This window comes from Taeniopygia guttata, chromosome 1, assembly GCF_048771995.1.
Source record: "Taeniopygia guttata chromosome 1, bTaeGut7.mat, whole genome shotgun sequence".
Taxonomy (NCBI): Eukaryota; Metazoa; Chordata; class Aves; order Passeriformes; family Estrildidae; genus Taeniopygia; species Taeniopygia guttata.
Genome location: NC_133024.1, coordinates 62,144,164 through 62,165,315, shown reverse-complemented (window position 1 = coordinate 62,165,315; position 21,152 = coordinate 62,144,164). Strand labels below are relative to the sequence as shown.

General features: G+C 38.8%; 1 protein-coding gene across 6 annotated transcripts in view; it reads left to right on the top strand.

Moving 5' to 3' along the window:
• Nucleotides 1-20,740, top strand: part of ATP7B (ATPase copper transporting beta) — a 37,339-nt gene extending 16,599 nt beyond the window's left edge. For 4 of the 6 annotated variants that reach the window (XM_072929435.1, XM_072929433.1, XM_030273242.4 and 1 more), the window contains exons 3-21: nucleotides 1,242-1,478; nucleotides 2,580-2,743; nucleotides 3,553-3,714; nucleotides 4,754-4,830; nucleotides 5,177-5,351; nucleotides 5,854-6,087; nucleotides 6,273-6,364; nucleotides 6,484-6,611; nucleotides 7,699-7,853; nucleotides 8,040-8,174; nucleotides 9,033-9,227; nucleotides 10,722-10,904; nucleotides 12,449-12,647; nucleotides 13,839-13,985; nucleotides 15,083-15,225; nucleotides 17,061-17,264; nucleotides 17,375-17,492; nucleotides 18,259-18,361; nucleotides 20,258-20,740. In XM_072929435.1, the coding sequence (XP_072785536.1) occupies nucleotides 1,242-1,478; nucleotides 2,580-2,743; nucleotides 3,553-3,714; nucleotides 4,754-4,830; nucleotides 5,177-5,351; nucleotides 5,854-6,087; nucleotides 6,273-6,364; nucleotides 6,484-6,611; nucleotides 7,699-7,853; nucleotides 8,040-8,174; nucleotides 9,033-9,227; nucleotides 10,722-10,904; nucleotides 12,449-12,647; nucleotides 13,839-13,985; nucleotides 15,083-15,225; nucleotides 17,061-17,264; nucleotides 17,375-17,492; nucleotides 18,259-18,361; nucleotides 20,258-20,522 (3,116 nt within the window). In that variant the 3' untranslated portion in view covers nucleotides 20,523-20,740. Of the gene's footprint in view, nucleotides 1-1,241; nucleotides 1,479-2,579; nucleotides 2,744-3,552; nucleotides 3,715-4,753; nucleotides 4,831-5,176; nucleotides 5,352-5,853; nucleotides 6,088-6,272; nucleotides 6,365-6,483; nucleotides 6,612-7,698; nucleotides 7,854-8,039; nucleotides 8,175-9,032; nucleotides 9,228-10,721; nucleotides 10,905-12,448; nucleotides 12,648-13,838; nucleotides 13,986-15,082; nucleotides 15,226-15,837; nucleotides 15,897-17,060; nucleotides 17,265-17,374; nucleotides 17,493-18,258; nucleotides 18,362-20,257 lie in introns of all 6 variants that reach the window. The other 2 variants (XR_012056168.1, XM_072929438.1) reach the window with 2 other exon arrangements.
• Nucleotides 20,741-21,152: the final 412 nt, after the last annotated feature.

The window sequence follows — 21,152 nt, the reverse complement described above, 5'->3', positions numbered from 1 at the left end:
CCCCTGAAGTAGGTTTCCTCCTATGTCTGCAGGCTGCTGTAAATAGATCTATCAAACCAAATGTTTACATTTATGTTCAAGAATACTAAAACCTACAAACTTAATGAAGTCTCTTTCATTTAAAACCTCTTTTCAGTGTCTTTAGCCTTTGACCTTTATTTCTTGAGTATTTTTGCCTGCCTTACTTCACTAAACCTTGCTTTAAGGTAAGTGGCAAAATGCAGGTACTCTTTGGTGGGAGCAGCTGCTTTTGCATGTCAGTTGCATCAGTGTATGCATTTTGTACATGTGTTTAATGTTTAAAAAGTTATTTTGATGCACAATCTCCTCTCTCGCAAATTTCTAATGTGGAAATTTTCACCTGCTTCAACTAAACATATTTGCTTTTAAATACTGATGTAGTTTACTTAAAATTAAGTAGATTGATCACAAAAAACCACATCCTATTCACTTCTCTCATGGGTCCAATCCCTCTGAATTTGTCGTACTACTACAAATGAGGAGGGGCCTGTGTTTAATTATAATTGGTTTGGCTTATAATTTGTTGGTAGGAGACCGTCCACTTAATCTCGAAAAGGAGGGACCCCCCCTATGTTTAACATGTTTGGAAGCAACTCCTGCTCCTTTACACAAACCTCTGCCCAAGGGAGGTAGTTTGTGAACACAGCTGGAGCTGTTGTGCATCTGTTCAGTACCTGGCAAAAAATAAAAAGGCTTGCAGGAGGCCTGTTTGTGTTCAGATCTCTGGGGTGCTTCCAATATTCATTTTGCAGTACTTGTAGTGCGAATACTGTGCCATAAAGAGAAACCTGTTGAGAAACTTGCTGTTTTCCTTGTTTGAGATGAAGTGATGTGAGTCCTACATAGATGGCAACAATGACAGAATGGGTATGACTGGACTACATCCTCTGTCCTGGATAAGGACCCTCTAGATACCAATATATCTTTATCAAGTGAAGGTAGCTGACAGCTCTAGCTATTGAAATTGGAGGGAATCGTTTGCCATCTGAATGGGGAAAACTAGTTCTGTAGAGTTAGATGGTCATGCAAGTGGTACTAGTGAATATGTAGTTTTATAAGCATTGTAACAACCTATAGTATTTCCATATCGAGACCAAGGTTATTGTGTCACCTTCTAAACAACTGTGAGTGTTTTTATGGTTGATAAATGTGGCTTGTTTGTACTTTTACGTCACCCAGTCATACTATAAATAGCTCAGTGTATTGTGCATTTATTCAAGATACTGCCACTGGAGAAAAGAGGTGCCAGCCTGATACCAGCAAAGCTGCTGTACAGCCTCAAGCTCCAGAGCCTCCTCGCCAAGGCAATGCCTCGGATGCTCTTCCAGACAGTCCTCACCCTGAGGGGTCAAACCAGCTCAGTGGAGCCAGAGAAGAAAAGTGTGTTTTACAGATCACAGGCATGACTTGTGCATCGTGTGTGTCTACCATTGAAAGAAATTTGCAGAAAGAAGATGGTAATAAGTTTAAGATTCCTATAATGAGTCTAATAATAAGGGATTATGGGATGGAAAAGATATTCTATAAGAATAATAGGAAAGGCTGTCATACAACATCTGGAAGTTAAATAGACTTCATGCTCTTTCTTAGTGCTAACGTAGCTATGTCACTGTTTAACTATCCTATTGCACTGGTGGGCAAACATGATTAACATACTTGTAGAAGGTTGTAAAGTGATAAAAATTTCAAATAAGTCTGAAGACAAGAACAGAGAAACAGTTGTCATTTAGTTTTCAGGCCCTTGTTGGTTTACAAAGTAATCCATCTCCCCCACAGCCATCGAGAGCTCGGGCATGCTCGGGCATATTTGCACAAGCAGACGCAAACAAACATATGGCTCCACTGCCAGGGTAAGCTTAGGCACAGTGCTGTTTACTAGTCTAGAAGTCTGCAGGCCAGGGCTGCCTTTCCTCTGGCCATGTAGAAGATTAACAGATGAACCTTAGCAATGTCTGATTTCATTTGTGTCAGCATGCATTTAGGAGGTTTTGCTTATTGATTATTCTCTCCCCAGTCTCCCAGTGGTGGTTGCACTGCCTTGATTTAGAAATAAAAAAAGCATTAGCTTTTCAAAACAATTTTTTTTGCCTTGTGATCTTCATGTTTTGATTTTTAATTCTAAATGTAGATTTCTGTGGGCTTTTTATTTATTAAAAAAATAAGGAGGGGTGGAGAACAGGAAAATAAAAAGGTGTAGCATTGTGCTGCAGGGCTCGTTCTAAACGACGAGAGTCTAGGGTAGATCTTGCAGCAGTGGATGTAAAGGTTCCTTCCAAACATCCTTTTTGTCTCATTAGATCACAGCAAAACTCACATCCTTCCCTATGTAAATGTTGCAATTCCTCTCATTGCTAAAGGGGAACTCAGTGTGGCTGGGTCTCTGTAAAAACTTTGCTATTGTGGCTAGGGAACAACACTAGAAGGAGGCAGAGAGAAGTCACTAAGCTTATAATATCTCTAAGTTGTTGCAGTCCTCACTGACAGTCACTTGTAATATTTTATTTTTATTTCCATCAAAGGACCTACATTATCTAATATTTTTGTTTTTACCACTGCAGGAATTGTTTCAGTATTGGTAGCACTGATGGCAGGTAAAGCAGAGATAAAATACAAGCCAGAACTCATACAACCTCTTGAAATAGCACAGCTGATCCAGAATTTGGGTTTTGAAGCTACCATTATGGAAAATAATGCAGAAACAGAAGGGCAAGTGGAGCTTCTTGTAAGTCATGTGTATTTGAAATTATATATTTGTTTTGGAAAAGTCGGGTCTGGAAGACTCATTTTCTTGCAAATAGCTTTGCTTTAGCAGTTGCGACTTCAGCAATTCTGGCTGGTGACACTCTTTTTTTATAATTGCTGAAAAGACAAAATCAGCTTGTCTTAGAAGAACCTATCCAAAAGCACTGAAATAAAAAGGGATAGTTCTATGTACAGACTTAGCAAGCAGAAATGAAACAGAAATTTTCCATTAAGGCACTTCAGTACAGACTCTGAGTAACTGAGAATTTGTCAACAAATACATATTGTTAATGTTAAGGGTTTTGCATAGAGGTCTAGGAGCTTTGAGTAAAATCAGTAAAATTAGTAAATTGCTTATTGAAGTATGGAGTCCTCAAATACTAACTTTTATTCTCTGACTGCAAGTTAGTTACTGCCAGACAGAGAACAACAGTCTGCTGCTGTGTTAATAGATCACACAGTGGTAACATGCGTTACTGAAGCCACAGGAAAATTTAAGAGAGATGAAGTTACACATGCAGAATTTGATTCTGGCAATGTTGATAGAACCATATTAGTTATACTTTTACAATTAATAGCATGTCTGAGTGCTGCCATGTGAATACATGGCAGCGATTATTTCTTCTGATTATTTCAATTTTATAATAAAAGTGGATAGTTATGTTCTCAGCTTTGTATTATTTAAGACAGCTTATAAAACCTTTATGCTGAGGCCTTGTCTCAAGTACACCCACAAATATTGGGTGAATGTGGGGTATTGCTAACTACCCAAAATTGTGTTTTCTTTAGATTACAGGGATGACTTGTGCTTCTTGTGTTCACAATATTGAATCCAAACTCATGAGAACAAATGGCATATTCTCTGCCTCAGTTGCACTTGCAACTAGCAAAGCTCACATCCAGTTTGATCCTGAAATTATTGGTCCACGAGATATTATAAAAGTAATCAAGGTAGGCTGTGGAAATTTTTTATGTATGGACAATTACATGGTGAAATTTAGAAGGAAGTAAAGTAGCTGATATTTGAGAGGTTATACTGATTTTGTAGATGCCATAGTTATTGCCATGTTTTTATGCTCTTGTGGTGAGGCTGCTGTACTCCACAGGAATGCATAGGCTCCCCATCTGTTACTCTAAAAACACACACTAAGAACTACAAAATGAACCCTTTTTATCTTTATTGGGCAAAAATGTCATACATTCATTCCTTGGAATTCTGTGTGTAGAATCACAGTAATTTCAGTGAAGTGTTGCTAATTCAGAAAAATATACTTCTTTCTCTTGACAAAGGCTGTAAAAGAAGTTTTGCCACAGCTCATGCCACAAACATTACATATCTCTGTACACACTTGCATCTATCCTTACATATTTTTTAATGGAAACAGCTTGTGATACAGCCTGATATTAAATGAAAAAGTCCTGGTTTACCAGTAATCACACAGATCATAAAATCTACTGTTGTGATGGCTGAGATATGGACAAAACCTTTTTCTTTTTTGTCCCACCAGGAGGGATCATACTGTATGAGGTGCATGCAGTGAGTTGTCAGGAGGACAGCAGGGACTGTTTGCCTTTTATGGTTGTCTAGCTCCCAGTAGCTTGTGCATTTTAACTTCCTTTGTGGTATGTCCCATATCTCCTGATTATTCCAATGGGGGTGAAAGGGCATCTATTTTCCTTTAGGCGGAGTACAATAGAATTTCACCTCTCAGTGGAAACTCTCCATGCCTGAGAGCTTGGACACTTACTGCATCTATACACTGTGTTCATGTATAGGTGCTGGAAGTCCTTTGCAGTCCAAATTTTGACTACTGACTGAAATATCCTCTCGTTTTGGAAGAATCTAAAAGTAAATAAAGGGTTGGAACTTATTAAACATGGAACAGTGTCTTTTTATGACATTTCTTCTAAAAGCAGTGTAATTTAAATGTATTTTAAGTACTATGGTTGGCTTCATCAAAACTAACTTTCCTTCCGTTTCAATAAAAAGGAAATTGGCTTTCATGCTTCTGTGGCTAAAAGAGCTCCAAATGCACATAATCTGAGTCATAAAAAGGAAATACAGCAGTAAGTATTTCTTTTCTCTCTCACTAAAGAACATGTCTAGATCATATCTTGTAACTGTACTCCCCCCAGCACTTTTCCCAGTTAATTAGGTTAGTCTTGTGTAAAGCATATTTAATTTTACCATTTGCGCTTTCATTGCTTTCATTAGTTTTAGTTTTTAACTACCAGAAATCTGTACAGTTAAATATATTGCAGACATCGAAGCTGTTCCAAAATACTGGATCTTTGCAAATATCCCAAAACTGTGTGTTAGTACAATGCTAACAGCACCAGCCCTGCACTACCAGCACAGTTGGGCCTGAGTGGGGTGTAAAAAACCCATGGATTTACAGTTTTTCTTTTCCAGGTGGAGGAAATCTTTCTTATTCAGCCTAGTGTTTGGTATCCCAGTTGTAGTCCTAATGATTTATATGCAAATACCCAGTGGTGAAGACCATGGGTCTAAGGTGCTGGAACAGAACCTCATTCCTGGATTATCTATTTTGAATCTTCTTTTCTTTATCCTGTGCACTTTTGTTCAGGTATGTCCATACTGCTTCCTAGGGGTTTACTTTTTATGCATCTCCCATTTATGTAATCTGATGTGATAAAGACAGAAATGAAAAGATTGAGTGGATTAGGCCTGCTCTTTTGTCTGTACCACCTACATGAACGAAGTGGCACTTTTCTGGAAGTTATTCTTTCTGTTTTTATGCATAGCTCTTACTCCTATCAAAGTTGCATCAGATAGTTTCTAAGTGGAGAAGGTAATATTAAAAAAGATACCTAATCATCTACAAACTAATTGGGTAGCTGTAGGTAAATACTTTCATTTTCTATGCCTTGTGTACTTTGGTTTTGAGAAAAAAGGGATGTCAGTGGAATCAGTTCCCTAGTAGACCTGAAGTTACATCAGTATCAAATTTGCTTGGGTCAGCAATGCCTTCTCTTATCTACTACATGGTTTTAATTCTGCTCTGGGCAATGTTATGTACTCTGTGGTTGCTGCTCTCAATACGAGTCTGTCCCTGCTCACCCCAACAGTTCCTTGGTGGATGGTATTTTTACGTACAAGCTTACAAGTCACTGAGGCACAAGACAGCCAATATGGACGTGCTCATCGTGCTGGCCACGACGATTGCTTATCTGTATTCCTGCATCATCCTGATAGTAGCAATCATTGAAAAGGCAGAGAAAAGCCCTGTCACTTTCTTCGACACGCCTCCGATGTTGTTTGTGTTCATTGCACTCGGCAGATGGCTGGAACACATAGCCAAGGTAACTCATCTTCACACAAATATTGTGTATTTATGATAGGAGTGGAATAAACTATCCAGAGGAATTTTGAGTCAGCTGTTTTTGGTGTAGTCTATAATATGAAAAGTTGTTCAGAGTTCATTGTGTTAAGTATATATCAAGATTTATATATCTCAATGTATCTTAAACATTTATCTGTTTTTTAGGGTAAGACCTCTGAAGCTCTTGCTAAGCTTATGTCTCTTCAAGCCACAGAAGCCACTGTGGTGACTCTCGGACCTGGCCACTCTATTGTCAGGTATGTATTTATGAATCAAAATCCCTTCAGCCTGCCTGGATCACAGACTAGGCTTGATCCAGTTAATCTGAAAGCTGATGGCATAAGTAACCTGCCTGTTCTACTTGTGTCTTTTGCAGGGAGGAGCAAGTACCTGTTGAACTGGTTCAAAGGGGTGATATTATAAAAGTTGTTCCTGGTGGAAAGTTCCCAGTGGATGGAAAGGTCATTGAAGGCAATTCTATGGCAGATGAGTCTCTCATTACTGGTAACTTCCCTTATCATACACAAAGAAGTGTAATCTTCTGGAACTCTATTACAAGAAAAGAGAGCAGACCCAACCCAAACACTGCTGTATGAATAGCGAATAGCTGCCCACCTTAATGGATGCTGTGGCTTTGTAAGCTTGAATTCAAATCCTGCATCTGTGCACACCCTAAGAAACGGAAGGTTTTCCTCTCAGTCTGGCCACTTACTAACCTACTGATGGGATGGGTAGAGTCATAACAGTATTGTAATTATTCCAGTGATCTGGCTGGAGTTTCCTCTGAAATGTATTTATAGTGAGGGTACCTTCTCAGAAATAATTTCTAAAGGATGATGTGGAAATACTGATGAGATGCTGGAGTTTGTATGACAGGGTACTCTGAATGAGCAAGGAGTGGGAAAGAAAGCCTCAAAATTTGATGTTTATTAAGGGTCACGGGACTTTTTAACATATTTTGAAATTTTCATTTCATTTTGTATATATAGTAAGGATTCAATGCATTGTACAATTCTTATAAATGAAGTAAAAGATACAAAAATTTGCATTGGCAATGGATTACTTGTTCTAGTTCTGTTTTTACTTTACTTGGGAACAGGGACACCTTTTGCTTCAGGGAACCAGTTGTTATCACTACCACTAAAATTAGAGAAAATAAAGATGTTCTAGAGCTAGTCTTCATGCAGCTGGAGCAGGAGAACAGGAACTTTTCCACAGAAGAGCTTTCTGGTCTTTGAAAACTCAGGGTCATGGAGATAAAGACAGAATTCTCAAACTCCCATTGCTATGCCAAGTATTAATGGAGAAATTCCTAGAAGTACCTATTCCAACCAATTTGCTCCTTGCCCTTTTGAGGGATGGTTCACTGAAAAGTTACAACCAAGGAAACAGCATTTGCTTTGAAATTAATCCTATAAAAAGGTTTATAAAAATATAACACTACCTATCCATGTCTTTACCAGACAGAGATACCCAGTATGTGATTTCTGGTCATTATTCCTTATCCTACTGATTTTGCTAACATAGCTGTGTGCTAATGGATTATGGTGTTAGGGGTATTGGCTCATTTATTCTTACCTTTTCTTTTCAGGGGAACCTATGCCAGTCATTAAAAAGCCTGGGAGCACAGTGATTGCTGGTTCTATAAATGCACATGGCTCACTTCTTGTTAATGCAACGCATGTTGGTAATGATACCACTCTGGCACAGATTGTGAAATTGGTGGAAGAAGCTCAAATGTCAAAGGTAAAAATAATGGAGAAGAAAACCTTGTTCACAGATATTGATTTATTAATAAAAAGATTCTATGTTTTGATACTTACACACTTCAACACACTGTGGTTTTCCAGAACTATTGTGTATTTTCATGAACTCTTCATATTTATATGTTTTGATCATGAACATGCAAATAACTGAGTTTATTTTTTATAGGCACCCATCCAGCAACTGGCAGATAAATTTAGTGGATACTTTGTTCCATTTATCATCATCATTTCAACTGTGACATTGATAGTATGGATCACAATTGGTTTTGTAAATTTTGATATTATTAAAAAATATTTTCCTGTAAGTAGTTTTATTATTATAACTAGATTTTTGTGTTAGGATGTCTTCCAATGTAATTAACATACTTTTTCTATATAGAGTTTGATTTTATAATCACCCTGAGAGGAGCTCAGTTGGTTAGATAATAACACTAAGGTTGTGAGTTCAATCCTTGTATGGGCCTTTTACTTTAAGAGTTGGACTTGATGATCCTTGTGAATCCCAACCCAGAATATTCTGTAAATTCTTCTGTAAAACATGGTATTTTCTACACAGAACAGATAATTTCACTATTTAAAATATCTTTGCAGGTATATGTATATTTTTGCGTTTACCCCTTAGTTCTGCATGGGGTTCTTAGAAATGGAAATTTTTGACATTATTTCTGGACTAAATATGATCTATAGCTGCATTGCAAGGAGTGGAGCCATTCCTGTTATGTCTGAAATTTTTGTGGGCATTCTAATGGCAGATAATGATTTTGTCTTGAGAAAGAAGCTGAGCTTCTGTCATCTTTAGGATGTGTATTCATTATGCTCAGCAACTGGGAGGATCTGTGTATCTGTAAATAGCACTGTCCTTTGCTGAGCTCTAAAGGAAATCCCAGCAAATTATGTTGACATCTGGGAGATTCAGAGCAGAGACAAGCATTTTTATGCTTGAGCAGCAAAAAATCCAGAAAATAATGCCATGAACAATTCATGACATTGACCTTTCTTTAGCATTACAGTAACAATAATAGATTGATTTCCTGTACTGAAGTTTTCCAGATAAATCTGTTTTCTGAAATGACTGTGATTGATTGTACATCTATGTTATCTGCTGTTGGTAATCTTACATATCTTTATTTTTTCCCCCTTCTCTTCCCTCTTCTTGCAGAATCAGAGCAAAAACATTTCAAAAGCTGAAATAATACTGAGGTTTGCATTTCAAACCTCAATCACTGTGCTGAGCATTGCATGCCCTTGCTCTTTAGGCCTGGCTACCCCCACAGCTGTAATGGTGGGCACAGGAGTGGCTGCGCAGAATGGTATTCTCATCAAAGGTGGAAAACCCCTGGAAATGGCACATCAGGTTAATAGTTCATTCTGTACTTTTGTAGCTTTCCCAGCTATTGCTATATGAAATATAATTCCCCAGGAAATCCTGCATGTCCAAAGAAAGATGGTGGAAAGTTGTTCCTTCTTTTTTTTTTTTAATTTTAATTTTTAGTTTTTCATTTTTTAAATGTAATTGATTGCTGTTTGTTAAAATTAAGAAGATGAATTTAATCTTCTTCAAAGTAGTCATAGCAAAGTGTTGAGACCCAGCACACCCTACAATCTCATGACTGTGAGGTTGCTAATTCTCTTCATGGCAATCCTCTTCATGGTAATCCTCTTCTGCAGAAGAGCCAATAATCCACTGAAGTTTTTTTCTTTCCTCTGAGACCTGTTGTGAAATGCATATTGTTCATGATTAGTAGTTTAAAATGTAAAGGAAAATAATTATTTGAAGTTGTTTTAGTGTATAGACAAGAAGGACAGAAGGAAGGCAGAAAAAAATCTTCAAAGACACAAAGATTATGCAAAGAGGCGAAAGAGGTTGAAGGAGAAAGAAGTTTGATATGTCCACAGCTGCTGAAAAGAAAATTAATCAAAACCATGCTGTGATAGGCTGTATTAGACATATGCAGAACATTTTAAGGGAGGAGGATGGTAACAGCAAGTTAATTGGACTGATAATTCTTGTTATTACTTGACCAGAAATTTTTCCAAGGCTCTGGGAAAAAATGAAAAAGACTGCTAATTAATGCTGGAAGTTTTTTTCCTTTTGTATCCAAGCAAAGCTATGGCCAGGGCTTTGAAAATTAGGTGACCTCTGTGATTCTGCAAGGTTGGTGTGTTGAAATAGCTGGATATGGAATAAGTGCCTACTTTGCTAAGGTTTTGGGGTTTGTGTTTCTCTCTGCTGTGTTAATTGTCAGGATTAGAATTGACTTTATCTTTGGGTTTCAGTATATGTGGAGCTGTGTTTTTTGGTTCATTTCTGATTCCTCAAGACCCATTGCCCTGGCTGACAAGTGATGACTGAATTTGGTGAATAGCATGACATTGATTTTGCTTAGGTTATTGTTTCTCAAACTTCTTGCACCTTTTACATCTTCTCTATGACCAAACCACTTCCTGAGTCCTCATTCCTCAGTGTTATTGTTAATTCTTTAGAACTGCATTCAAAAAAGCCCTATTTGCATTACATACCTTGTGGTAAAAGTGATTAAGGTGCCATTACATGATTCCTGCATATGAATGCATTTCAGTCCTACAATTACGCTGTTGTCTGAGATTCTGATATGAGCACAGGATGACCTTGTAGCTTTATGAGGAATAAATAAGGAAGTATAAGGAGACCTCCTGTACATATAGTTCAAGTTACCTAGAGGAATCCTTCCTTCTGTAGATTTATTCTGTCTTTGTGTGGATATAGTCAACTGTTTATTAAAGTCTTGACTGTATTTATGTGCCATAAAAATACAAGCATCCCTGTGCTTGCAGGGCTTAGGCAGTAACTGTGTTTTTTTTCTTGCAGATCAAGACTGTGATGTTTGATAAAACTGGGACCATCACCTATGGCGTTCCTAAAGTCATGAGAGTGCTTTTGATGGGAGACACAGCTGTGCTCCCCCTGAAGAAGGTACTGGCGGTTGTTGGTACAGCAGAAGCCAGCAGTGAGCATCCTTTAGGAATGGCTGTCACTAAATACTGCAAAGAGGTATGTAGCCTTCCTATTTCATCCAGGGCCTGAAGGCACCTGTGAAAATGCAGCAATGTTGTATAAAATGGTCAGGTCCCAGAGGAAAAGGCCTGCCTAAAGAGTAACAGACTGGAAAGCTGGGAGATTGCATGGTTGTGCATCTTGGTCTGGACATTACCAGACAGTGTATTTATCTAAGCTGTGCTTTTCTGGTAACAATGTGGAATTCTGAAGAAAGATCTTGCTAAGTTTATCTTGAACTGATGAGAAAATAAGGAATATATGCAGGAGGAATACTTAAAATAACATCATGAAACAAATGTGTGTGATGACATTTCATGTTATCTGACTATAGTCACTTCTATTAGTCACTTGCTCATCTGAATAAATTAGGCAAAAGGCTTTAAAACTTGAATATTAAGCTGTAATATTTGGGAGTTTCACAAACTAATTGATCAATTACTCAAGTCTTTGCAAATTTTACATATCCTCAGAGGTCATTTATATATGTCATGTTCCTCAGTCTTCAGGGAGAAGTAAAACACAAGTCACAGTGAAAATAGGAAGGCTTTGTAAATAAACAATTTATGTCTGGTGAGAAAAATCATTAATTGATTTAGGAAAAATATTTTTAAAAATATATAAAATTTGCTAGATCTTTCAATTTAAAAGTAAAAACATTAATTTAGAAGGAAAAAGAGAGTATAAACTACAAACCAATTGCCTTTCTTGTATTTTATATTTTTTATTTAAAATTTGTTAGTACTCTGACAGTTCTGTAGTCATCCCATGCAGCGGTTATTACTGGATCGTGTCTTATATGAGTTGTAATGCTATACTGTTGGCTGATGTTCTTACCACCTGCCTTGTCATCCACGTGTTTTAAGATCACTGAGAGGTACATATAGTTCCAGCTTCTAGAGACAACACAGAATAACTTACTCACAAATTAATATTTTCTTCTTTTTTTTTTTTTTTTTTTTTTTGTAACTTGTAGGGTCCTGATAATCCCTTTATCTCATCCTGAAGGTACTCACTGGCTTCTCTCTGTAAATCAACAGAAAAGCCCAGTTTCCCTAACATCTAGACAGATCCCTCCAGGAATTAGAAACAGATTTTCACTGTACTCTTACATATATACAAAAACTGATCCACCACAGGCAGTTGTCTGTGAGGTTAATTAGAAGTTGCACAATTTGTAAGCTGAGTGGCTTATTGTTGAAATATTTTTCTTTCATTCCTAGTCTTGGCTGAAGTCATGAACCACCAATCTAATTTTTTCATCCTTGAACTACAAGAAAAAGCTGTTCCTTGTAATTTGCTGTTGCTAGGGCTGAGACCTGGCTGTGATCTGTATGGCTGCCTCTTTCTAGAAGTCTAAGCCACAGCACACCCAGAGCATCCTTATGTTTAGGTCTGTGCTACTGATACTCCAGGCTAGTTTTCACTTGGTCAGTCATTGTCAAGGGGAGGAATAAGGCCTCTTTTTGGCAAGAGTTATCTAATATTTGTACCCCACATGGGCAGCACAGATTGATGATGGCCTCTGGTTACATCTTCAGGAGCTTGGCACTGAGAGGCTGGGATACTGCACTGACTTCCAGGCAGTCCCAGGCTGTGGTATCAGCTGCAAGGTCGGAGGAGTTGAGGCCATCCTTGGCATAGCTGAGGAAGGTCCCAATGAGCTGGATGCTAACAGGAGTGGGGTCAGCAGTGCTCCTCTGGGAGATAACAGAGTTATCACGCTCTTGGAATCACAAGGTAAGTGATTATCTGCCCCTGTGCTGCCCCTGTGCCAGCTGCAATGTGAGGGAGAATGAATCAACAACACCAACCACCTGCCACACTATGTACAAGAGAAAGGTGGACATGAGGCAGAAGAAGGCAAAGAACAGGAGGGACAAAAATGTGCCTCAACAAAAATTGAAGCTCTCTCCACAGCCCTTCATCTCTCTCTGCAGTTCAGAAACTTAAATGAGAATTAAGTACAGTGATGGGTACTTGAAAATTCCATACAATACATAGACAATAAGGCATACCCAGCAGCTCTCCTTTTGGACAGAAGAATGGTCCAGCAGACAGAAAAGTTTGCCATTTAGCATTATCTTCCTGTTTAGAGCAGTTACCTTTAACATATATTATCTTACTGCAACTTTTTACATCCTATCCTTTAGTTCCATATTAACTTGGACCTTTTGTTTCCTGTTCAATGAAACAAAATACCTCTCGATGCACATAACTGAAAAAAAATCCCAAACTCAAACCTATTCAGCAGATACAAAATAGAGCATGCTATATCTGAAAACTTATTTTAGTGCCTGATGTTTTTGATTAGGCCAATAAATTCAGGTTTGTTTCAGAGTCTCTGGGTGCCACTTTGCTATTTTGTAGTGTAGGAGAGAAAGAAAAGGTATTTAAAGCCTTTCTTAAGGAGCTCATCAGCTCTCTTCAGAAGGCTGTGGCACTCTTGACCTTTTTGAGAAAGCTATTAGAAGAATTAAATAGAATGAGAACTTCAATCATCAGAACTGTGCCATTTGTGAATGGTGCTAATGTAATATTTTCTCACCTGCTTATGTGGTTCTTGTGAAGTTGGATTGAATTCATAATGAAGTGCATTGTTTGTTAGAACTACATTACTTTTTTCTTGTCAGAAATAGCTTTTATATTTGAAAGTCATTAGTTGTGAGAACAAAGCAGGATGGCATTTGCTAAATGTGCATACTGTGCTTTTCAGAGAAACAATGCCAGCTGACAAAGGCAAACATGAGCAAACCATTAAGTCCATGACACAGTTTTGTCTGTAAAGAGGCACAGATTGAGTCTTGAAAGAGAAAACTTCTATCAGGCTGTCTTCAGGCAGTGCCTCTGCCTAACTTTTCTTCCTCAAACATCTCTGCTTGTATATACTGCTTTTGAGATGCTCGTTTTTCTTTTTGTCTGTGCACAAAGGTCCATCAGCTTCTCAGAAATATTCGGTGTTGATCGGAAATCGTGAGTGGATGCGACGCAATGGCTTGAATATTGCAAATGATGTAAATGATGCAATGACAAACCATGAAATGAAAGGACAGACTGCCATACTAGTGGCTATAGATGGTAACTGCTCTTCCTTTGAGTGACTTAACAAATATGAGTCAATCCTACTGCAGAACAGATGAAAGCAATCTGAAGAAGCTGATCACTGGCTTAGTGTCAAGAAACAACTAATCTTTTAGTGCAGAACTGCTTGTGAACTGTGAAGTATCAAGGTGTTCTTAAAAGAAGCTTTTACCACAGAACAGTGCTTATAAGGTTTTGTTGTGTAGGTTTTAATTTAAGAATTAATTTCTGAACCTCCTTTTTGTCTAGGAGCATTGTTAAAGTTTGCAGTGCCAATATGATGCCATGTCCAATCCTTAATTTACATCAGTTAAGGATCACGGACCAACCTATCACATCACTGATTTCAAAACATGCAGTGAATAAAGATGGTGATTCATTAGATTGGTCAACTATAACAGCTTAGACTAAATGAGTTTTGCTAGTGGGGTTGTGTTCTGTACCATGCAGAAAGAGATCCCAGACAATACCTGTGATCCAATCAATCATTGTAATGGTGATAAATAGCCAGCACACCTGTGATTTTGAAATTATGCCAATGATTCATTTACTGAACACATATTCTTGGTGCTACCAGAGAGCAATTTTGAAAGGCATTTGCTTGTGAAGGAAGTATGGATGCACTTTTGAGCCAATGTACTGGAAGACAGATGCAAGACTTCTCAATGGAAGTAATTAATTCTAGTAGCTATCCAGCCCTGAAAGACTTGGGGACATAAAACCAGGCTCTATATACTTCCTCTTGGAGGAGTGGCTTTAACATCTGACCTGGGTACAAATACCAACACTTTCTCTAACCCACTATCATGTTTGTCCATACCATAAAATATAGAAGTCAGGTTTGTTTAAAAGCTACTCTCCTACTCATCTTCCTGATCCCTAAATATCAAAGGTGTTTATTGTTTGATCTGAAACAGGCAAATTATGAGAAGAAGAGACCGTATGTGAGAAGGCTGCTGGCACGAGTGTCAATATTGCTCAGAATGTGTTATTTCACAAGCTGCCACAGTGCGATAGAGGGGGAGCTCTGTTCTCTTGCTGCCACTTTCCCTCCCACAGCTCTCTCTGACAGGGAATGTTTCTTATTTGTGCAGGTGTGTTGTGTGGAATGATCGCAATAGCAGACACAGTCAAGCAGGAGGCAGCCCTTGCTGTGCACACACTGCAGAGCATGGGAATAGATGTGGTGCTCATAACAGGGGACAATAGGAAAACTGCAAAAGCCATTGCTACTCAGGTATCTGCTTCTCTTTGTGTTTCAAAAAGATACATAATGAGGTTCTAGAACTCCTATTTGCCCCAGTGAATTTGAAGCAACAGATTTGGTTTCCCTGGAATTGCAGTTGCCCTGGATATATTAAATAAAGACAAATTTTTCTTGAACTGGACTGAAAATCAGGCCAAGTCCTATGTCTTAGTAGAGGCCAGTGGCTGTATTAAGATCCCACTGTAGACATGCAGTCAGTACTTTTCCAGAGTAATGGAGTTTCTTGCAGTAACTTGTTGCTGCACTGAAACCTCCTGTTTCCTTTTGCTGAAAGGCAGACCTGTTTGGTTAGTGATGAAAGAAAGTTCCTTGAAGATCCAGTCCTGGTCAGTTAGGGAATCCACAGTGTGGGTTTGTCATTGTCCTAGAGTGTAACATAACAATATGAATTATTGCCAAGAAGCATAGCAGTCTAAAGGAGGGTGTGTTTATATGAGATTTTCCCCCCATTGCAAACTATAAATGAAAAGTCAGATTCTCACTCTACCTTGCTATGCTTCCACCCTCTCAATCTTCCTTTCCCTCTTTCCCTTTGCATTGGTCTACTTCTAATCTTACCATGTGCCACTTTGCTTTCCTCAGGTATCCCACCACACAGCTGACTCAGCCAGCACTGTGGTATGCACATTCTCTGCTCTGAGGTCTGTTTTGTTTCTCTGTGTGATGCTTTAATCCTCCTCCTATTGGCTTTCATACTTTTGCTTTTGTGTTCAGTTATGAAAAAATGCTTTCCCACCCCATTTTCTTTGTCAAGGAAAAAAGTCTTTCAGAAACAAGCTTGAATTTAGGATTCCAGGAACAAAGCTGAATGTTTTAAACAAGCTTAGTTTGTGTCAACCTACATTTTCATTGAATTTTTGGAACATACTGTCCAATGGAAAGAAATGGTAAACAGTTAAAAAACTGTTATAAAATGCTACTTTTTAAAAAGTTAAAAGAGAGCTTCTGTCTTATGTGGTGAAAAGCTGCTTCTGCCTGGTGAGGCAGCCAAACAGAGGGCATTATCCCAGCACTATTTAATATACTCATCTGTTTTTCAACTACAACACTGGAGCCATTGCTAGCAACTCAAAATAAGTTATGATGTGGATGGGTAGAATCATTTAGCCAGCCATCTGCTTTATTTTAATAATCTCCCTGAGACCTGCACATACTTGTTGTCTCTGTGTTTTCCCTGCTGTAACTGCTTGATCATACATGGTTCGTGTGTTGCATTATCTGCTTGAAGGCTCTGCAGAAGGATCTGGACAGGCTGGATTGATGGGCTGAGGCCAGTTGTGTGAGATTCTAAAAGGTGAAGGATCAAGTCCTGTGCTTGAGTCATAACAACCCCTGCAGCACTGCAGGCTGGGGGCAGAGTGGCTGAAAAGCTGCCCAGCAGAAAATGACCTGGGGGTGCTGCTTGACAGCAGCTGAACATGAGCCAGCACTGTGTCCAGGTGGCCAAGAAGGTCAATGGCATCCTGACCTGTATCAGCAACAGTGTGGTCAGCAGGACTAAGGGAAGTGTTAGAGAAGAGAAGAGTAGAGAAGGTATTTAAAAGACAAATCTTTATTGCTGAGACAGTGGAGCTCCAGAAGCCATGCAGGGCATGATTTGAAGGTTTGCCAGCATCTCTGCAGCAGGAGGGTGCTGTTATCAATCCTGTTCTTATGCCAAAGGCATGTTGTTCTTCAGTTTTCTGTGTAGCTAGCAAGTGTTGCCTTCACCAGAATCAGTTTGGTTGCCTTCACCTAGAACAGCAAATGGCTCTTCCTTCCAGCATGAAGCATGTCACCAACAGGGTGTCTTTCTTTGTACATAGGTTGGGATCAAAAAAGTCTTTGCAGAGGTTCTTCCTTCTCACAAGGTTGCAAAGGTCCAGGAGCTCCAAAATGGAAAGAAGAAGGTTGCAATGGTTGGTGATGGAGTCAACGATTCCCCTGCACTAGCCAGGGCCGACGTTGGAATTGCAATTGGAACGGGCACTGATGTTGCCATTGAAGCTGCAGATGTTGTTCTTATCCGAGTGAGCACCACAGTTTTGGCCTGTCCTCTTTTATCACTGACACTCCTAATTTTGGTTTAGTTTTCTGAAGACTGCATGTGGAAAACTTTTAGTGCTCTTCTGTCTTGCAGAATGATTTGCTGGATGTAGTTGCCAGTATTCACTTATCCAAGAGAACAGTTCGAAGAATACGAATAAATCTCATTCTTGCCTTAATTTATAATCTGCTTGGAATACCCATAGCAGCAGGTAAGTGAGTGCAAGAGCTCAGCTTGTCAAAGACAGCAGCACAGTTGATCTCTGTCGTGCCTCTTATAGGATTGATTACCTGCTCAAGGAATCAAAGAAAGGTTCCTAGATTATTTAAAACTTGGCAGAAGGAGAGTGAAATAAATACATTTTTTGTTGTTTTTCTCTTTGCTTGCCTCTTAGGAATAAGTACTTCTAGATGAAATGAAAACTATTCTCTTACTTCATATAGCAGTACTTGGGGATTAGTTCCTGTATATTCAAACCCAGCTCTAATCAGAATACCATCCTACTTTTGGGTGTTCCCTTTTTTATTTGCCCTGAACCACACGTTTTCTCTCCTACTGCTTGTATTCTTCATGCCTCTGTCAGACATTTTCTCATGCTCTAAATCCCTACTTAAAACTTACTTCAGGTAAGTCCTTGTTTTGTTTATAAGTAACTTCTCCCTTCTTTTCCTATACTACTGCCATGTCTTTCTGTTGCCTTTGCTGTGTTTCATATGTGCAGAATGTCTGGAAGGGACAAATAGTCTTGCCCTGTGGCTGCAGCCTTGTACCAGTATTGGTGCAAAGGTCATCCCTTGCAATGGAAGGGACATGTTCAGTAATAAGTGAGTAAATACATATATTGATGTAGTTGTGTTTCTGGAGGTCTCAGCAGGTTGTGTTGTAGAACTGCCGATCTGTTCTGTGACATGCAGGGGTGGAAATGCCCGTGCTGGGATGAGTAGCTCTGGCTCATGTCCATATGGTTTTTTTGCTAGGTGTGTTCATGCCTGTTGGCCTCGTGCTTCAGCCTTGGATGGGATCAGCTGCAATGGCAGCTTCTTCTGTGTCTGTCCTGCTGTCTTCACTGCAGCTGAAATGGCAAGTTGTCTTGTGTTTATCAGCTGGGGAACTGTGGTAGTACTGAGGCTGGGACTCAAGTGAGACACCCCTTTGGGCTTTCTACTTCTAAAAGTATGTGAAAGTCCATTAACTTGGGGTTGTTCTGATCACAATCTAATCCTTGGCTCCAAAACAGACAGATGTCGCTATTATGAACTTAGCTGGACTAAGACAGTATGCAGTATGCTTTAACTAGCAGCTAAAAGTGTGACTGGGTGTCACCTGGGCCCATGTAGGGGAGATCTAGTTCAATAACAAATCAAGTAATGGTCAGGAGGTTTTGCTGTGAATATCAAGTGAACAACTAGTTTGAAAGCTAATTCTCCAATTTAACAATAGATTTTTGAAAAAAATACTTGCACCAGTTTGGTTTTTATTTTTGTCTATTTGAATTAGCCAGAGAGAAACAGGGAGGCAGTGCACCTTTCTTTTGCACCTTGCTGCAGATAAGGCATCTTTATTCTTTGGGAAGCAAACCAATTTCTGATCTACAACAAGATTTTTCAAGTCCTATTCATTTTAATGCTACATTTTTGGGTGCCTTTTCTGGCAGTTACAGTGGACCTCTTCTTAACAGCATAGAAAGCAAACGCCTTTCAAGAATAAGACTTTTTATGGTGTCTGAAATTGGTCCAAACTTTCACGTCTTTTTACTGTAGCTGGAGTCTTCTGTATGTTACAGTATATTACAGTACAGTGTAGTATAAACTAATTTCCTAAATACAGGCAATCTGTTACTATATCATATTTCTAATCCTGAAAATTCTCAATGAGACCACAATATAAATACAAACAGCATACATACACGTCTGTTTGCAGAATGAGCCCTGCTGCTGCAGGATTTTCATCCTAAAAGGTTTTATTAGTTATCCAAATGATGAGAAATTTCTAAAAAGGTATTCCTTAGTTCTCAATTTCTTTTGACCCTGTGCTGATGGCATTAAGTGTCACACACCATTTTGGATAGATATTGAGAACCCCCTAAAAATATTTGGATTCAGACTTATGGAAGCTGTATTACAATATATCCTTTAGGACAATAATCCTTCTTGAACCTTCAGAAGAGGTGAATAGAACTTCAGGTTCCAAAGAACACAATAGTGAATATTTATGTGAAGAAGACCACACATACTTGTCATTGCTGGGATCTGACTTAGTATGCATTGAATCAGAAAGTGATTTTTGTATCATTGGGTCCATTTACCTGAAATTGTCTTCTATGAACCTTCTAATAATTCAGCAAACTCATAATTTTTGTTAAAGAACCTCACTTTGAGAGTCCTTCTCTTTTATTATTGAAGTGTTTTAATGCCGTTGTGAGGAGTAATCTTAGCAATTTAACACTGTGCCTCAAGTGCATGGAGTCATAGAATGACCTCGGTTGGAAAAGACCTTTAAGAATATTGAGTCCAACCATTAACCTGGCAACAGCAAATCCACCACCAAACCATGGCCCTAAATGCAAATGAAGAGTGCTCAATCAGTGGTATGTGGTCTTGAATGACTGAAAATTAAGACCAGAAACATCTTGAGGAATGTTCTGCAAATCCCTCTCATCCTCCCTTATCCTTCAGTGCTTGTCTTGACTTGAGAGAATTGGCAGGCTCAAAATTCAAGCAGTAATAAAAATAATTATTCTGTAACTGATTCTTGAGACCCTTACATTCTTGGCACCACACATTTTAAATTAATTGTTTGGGAGCTATTAGATAGGAAATTTAATTTATACATATGTAATTAATCTATAAATTTATTTTTTCTATATAAACACTTTCAATACATTTAGGTTATCAGAAGTTTCTGAATTGTTCCAGCGCCAGATGCTTCTACACATTGACTTCTTGTTGTTAATATCTTTTCTCTTTCTCTTCTTAGTTACAAGAAGCCAGACACAGAAAGTTACGAAGCACAAGCCCAAGGCCGCATGAAGCCACTCACTCCTTCTCAAATCAGTGTTCACATTGGAATGGATGATAGGAGGAGGGATTCTTCCAAACCATCTCCTTGGGATCAGACAAGCCAAGTGTCCCTCTCTTCCTTGGCTTCAGACAGGCTGCCAAGACGCAATGGTTTCATTCAGGAGGAAGGGAGCAAGTGGTCATTGCTCATAAATGGAGCAGATGAAGAACAGTACATCTGAAGCACTGGACTCTTAGTACAGGGGAAAATGTTCCTCCTCCCCAGTCAGGGGAGGGACTGATTTATTTCATCAACAGCTCCAGTGTTGTAAGTGAAGTATTCCTTCAGCTCATAAGACAATCGCAGCTCACCTCAGTGTTGGGTTGTATGGATTGTGGATTTTTTTCAGGTCACCAGTTATTTCTAGTTATGGAAATAAATCTGTGCCACTATAATGAACTGGCTTGTTTGCACATGGCATTTACTGAAATAATGTAAAGTGGTAATTTTCAGACTCTAAAAGAGTTTCTCTGTGACCCTTTGCTAGGAGCCAAATTTCATACTTTTCACTCTTTTAAACTTTATTACTTCAAGACCACATGAAGCAAGAGTATTTTCAGAGCTGCCAAATATTAATTTGTGTCTAAATGAAATTAGCAATGGCATAAGGAATTCTGTGGTCAGAAGCTGAAGTTTTACACAGAATCCTAACTAGACACGCCACTGTGAGGATGTAGGATTCATGGCATCTCCTGGCACCAAAAATGCTTTGTTGTTTCACCTGCTATAACTCTCTGAAAGGTTTTTTCAAAGATTTTCACTTGCTTTGAGGGATTGCGTCCTTTTGATGCACATTTCTACTGCTCTCTTT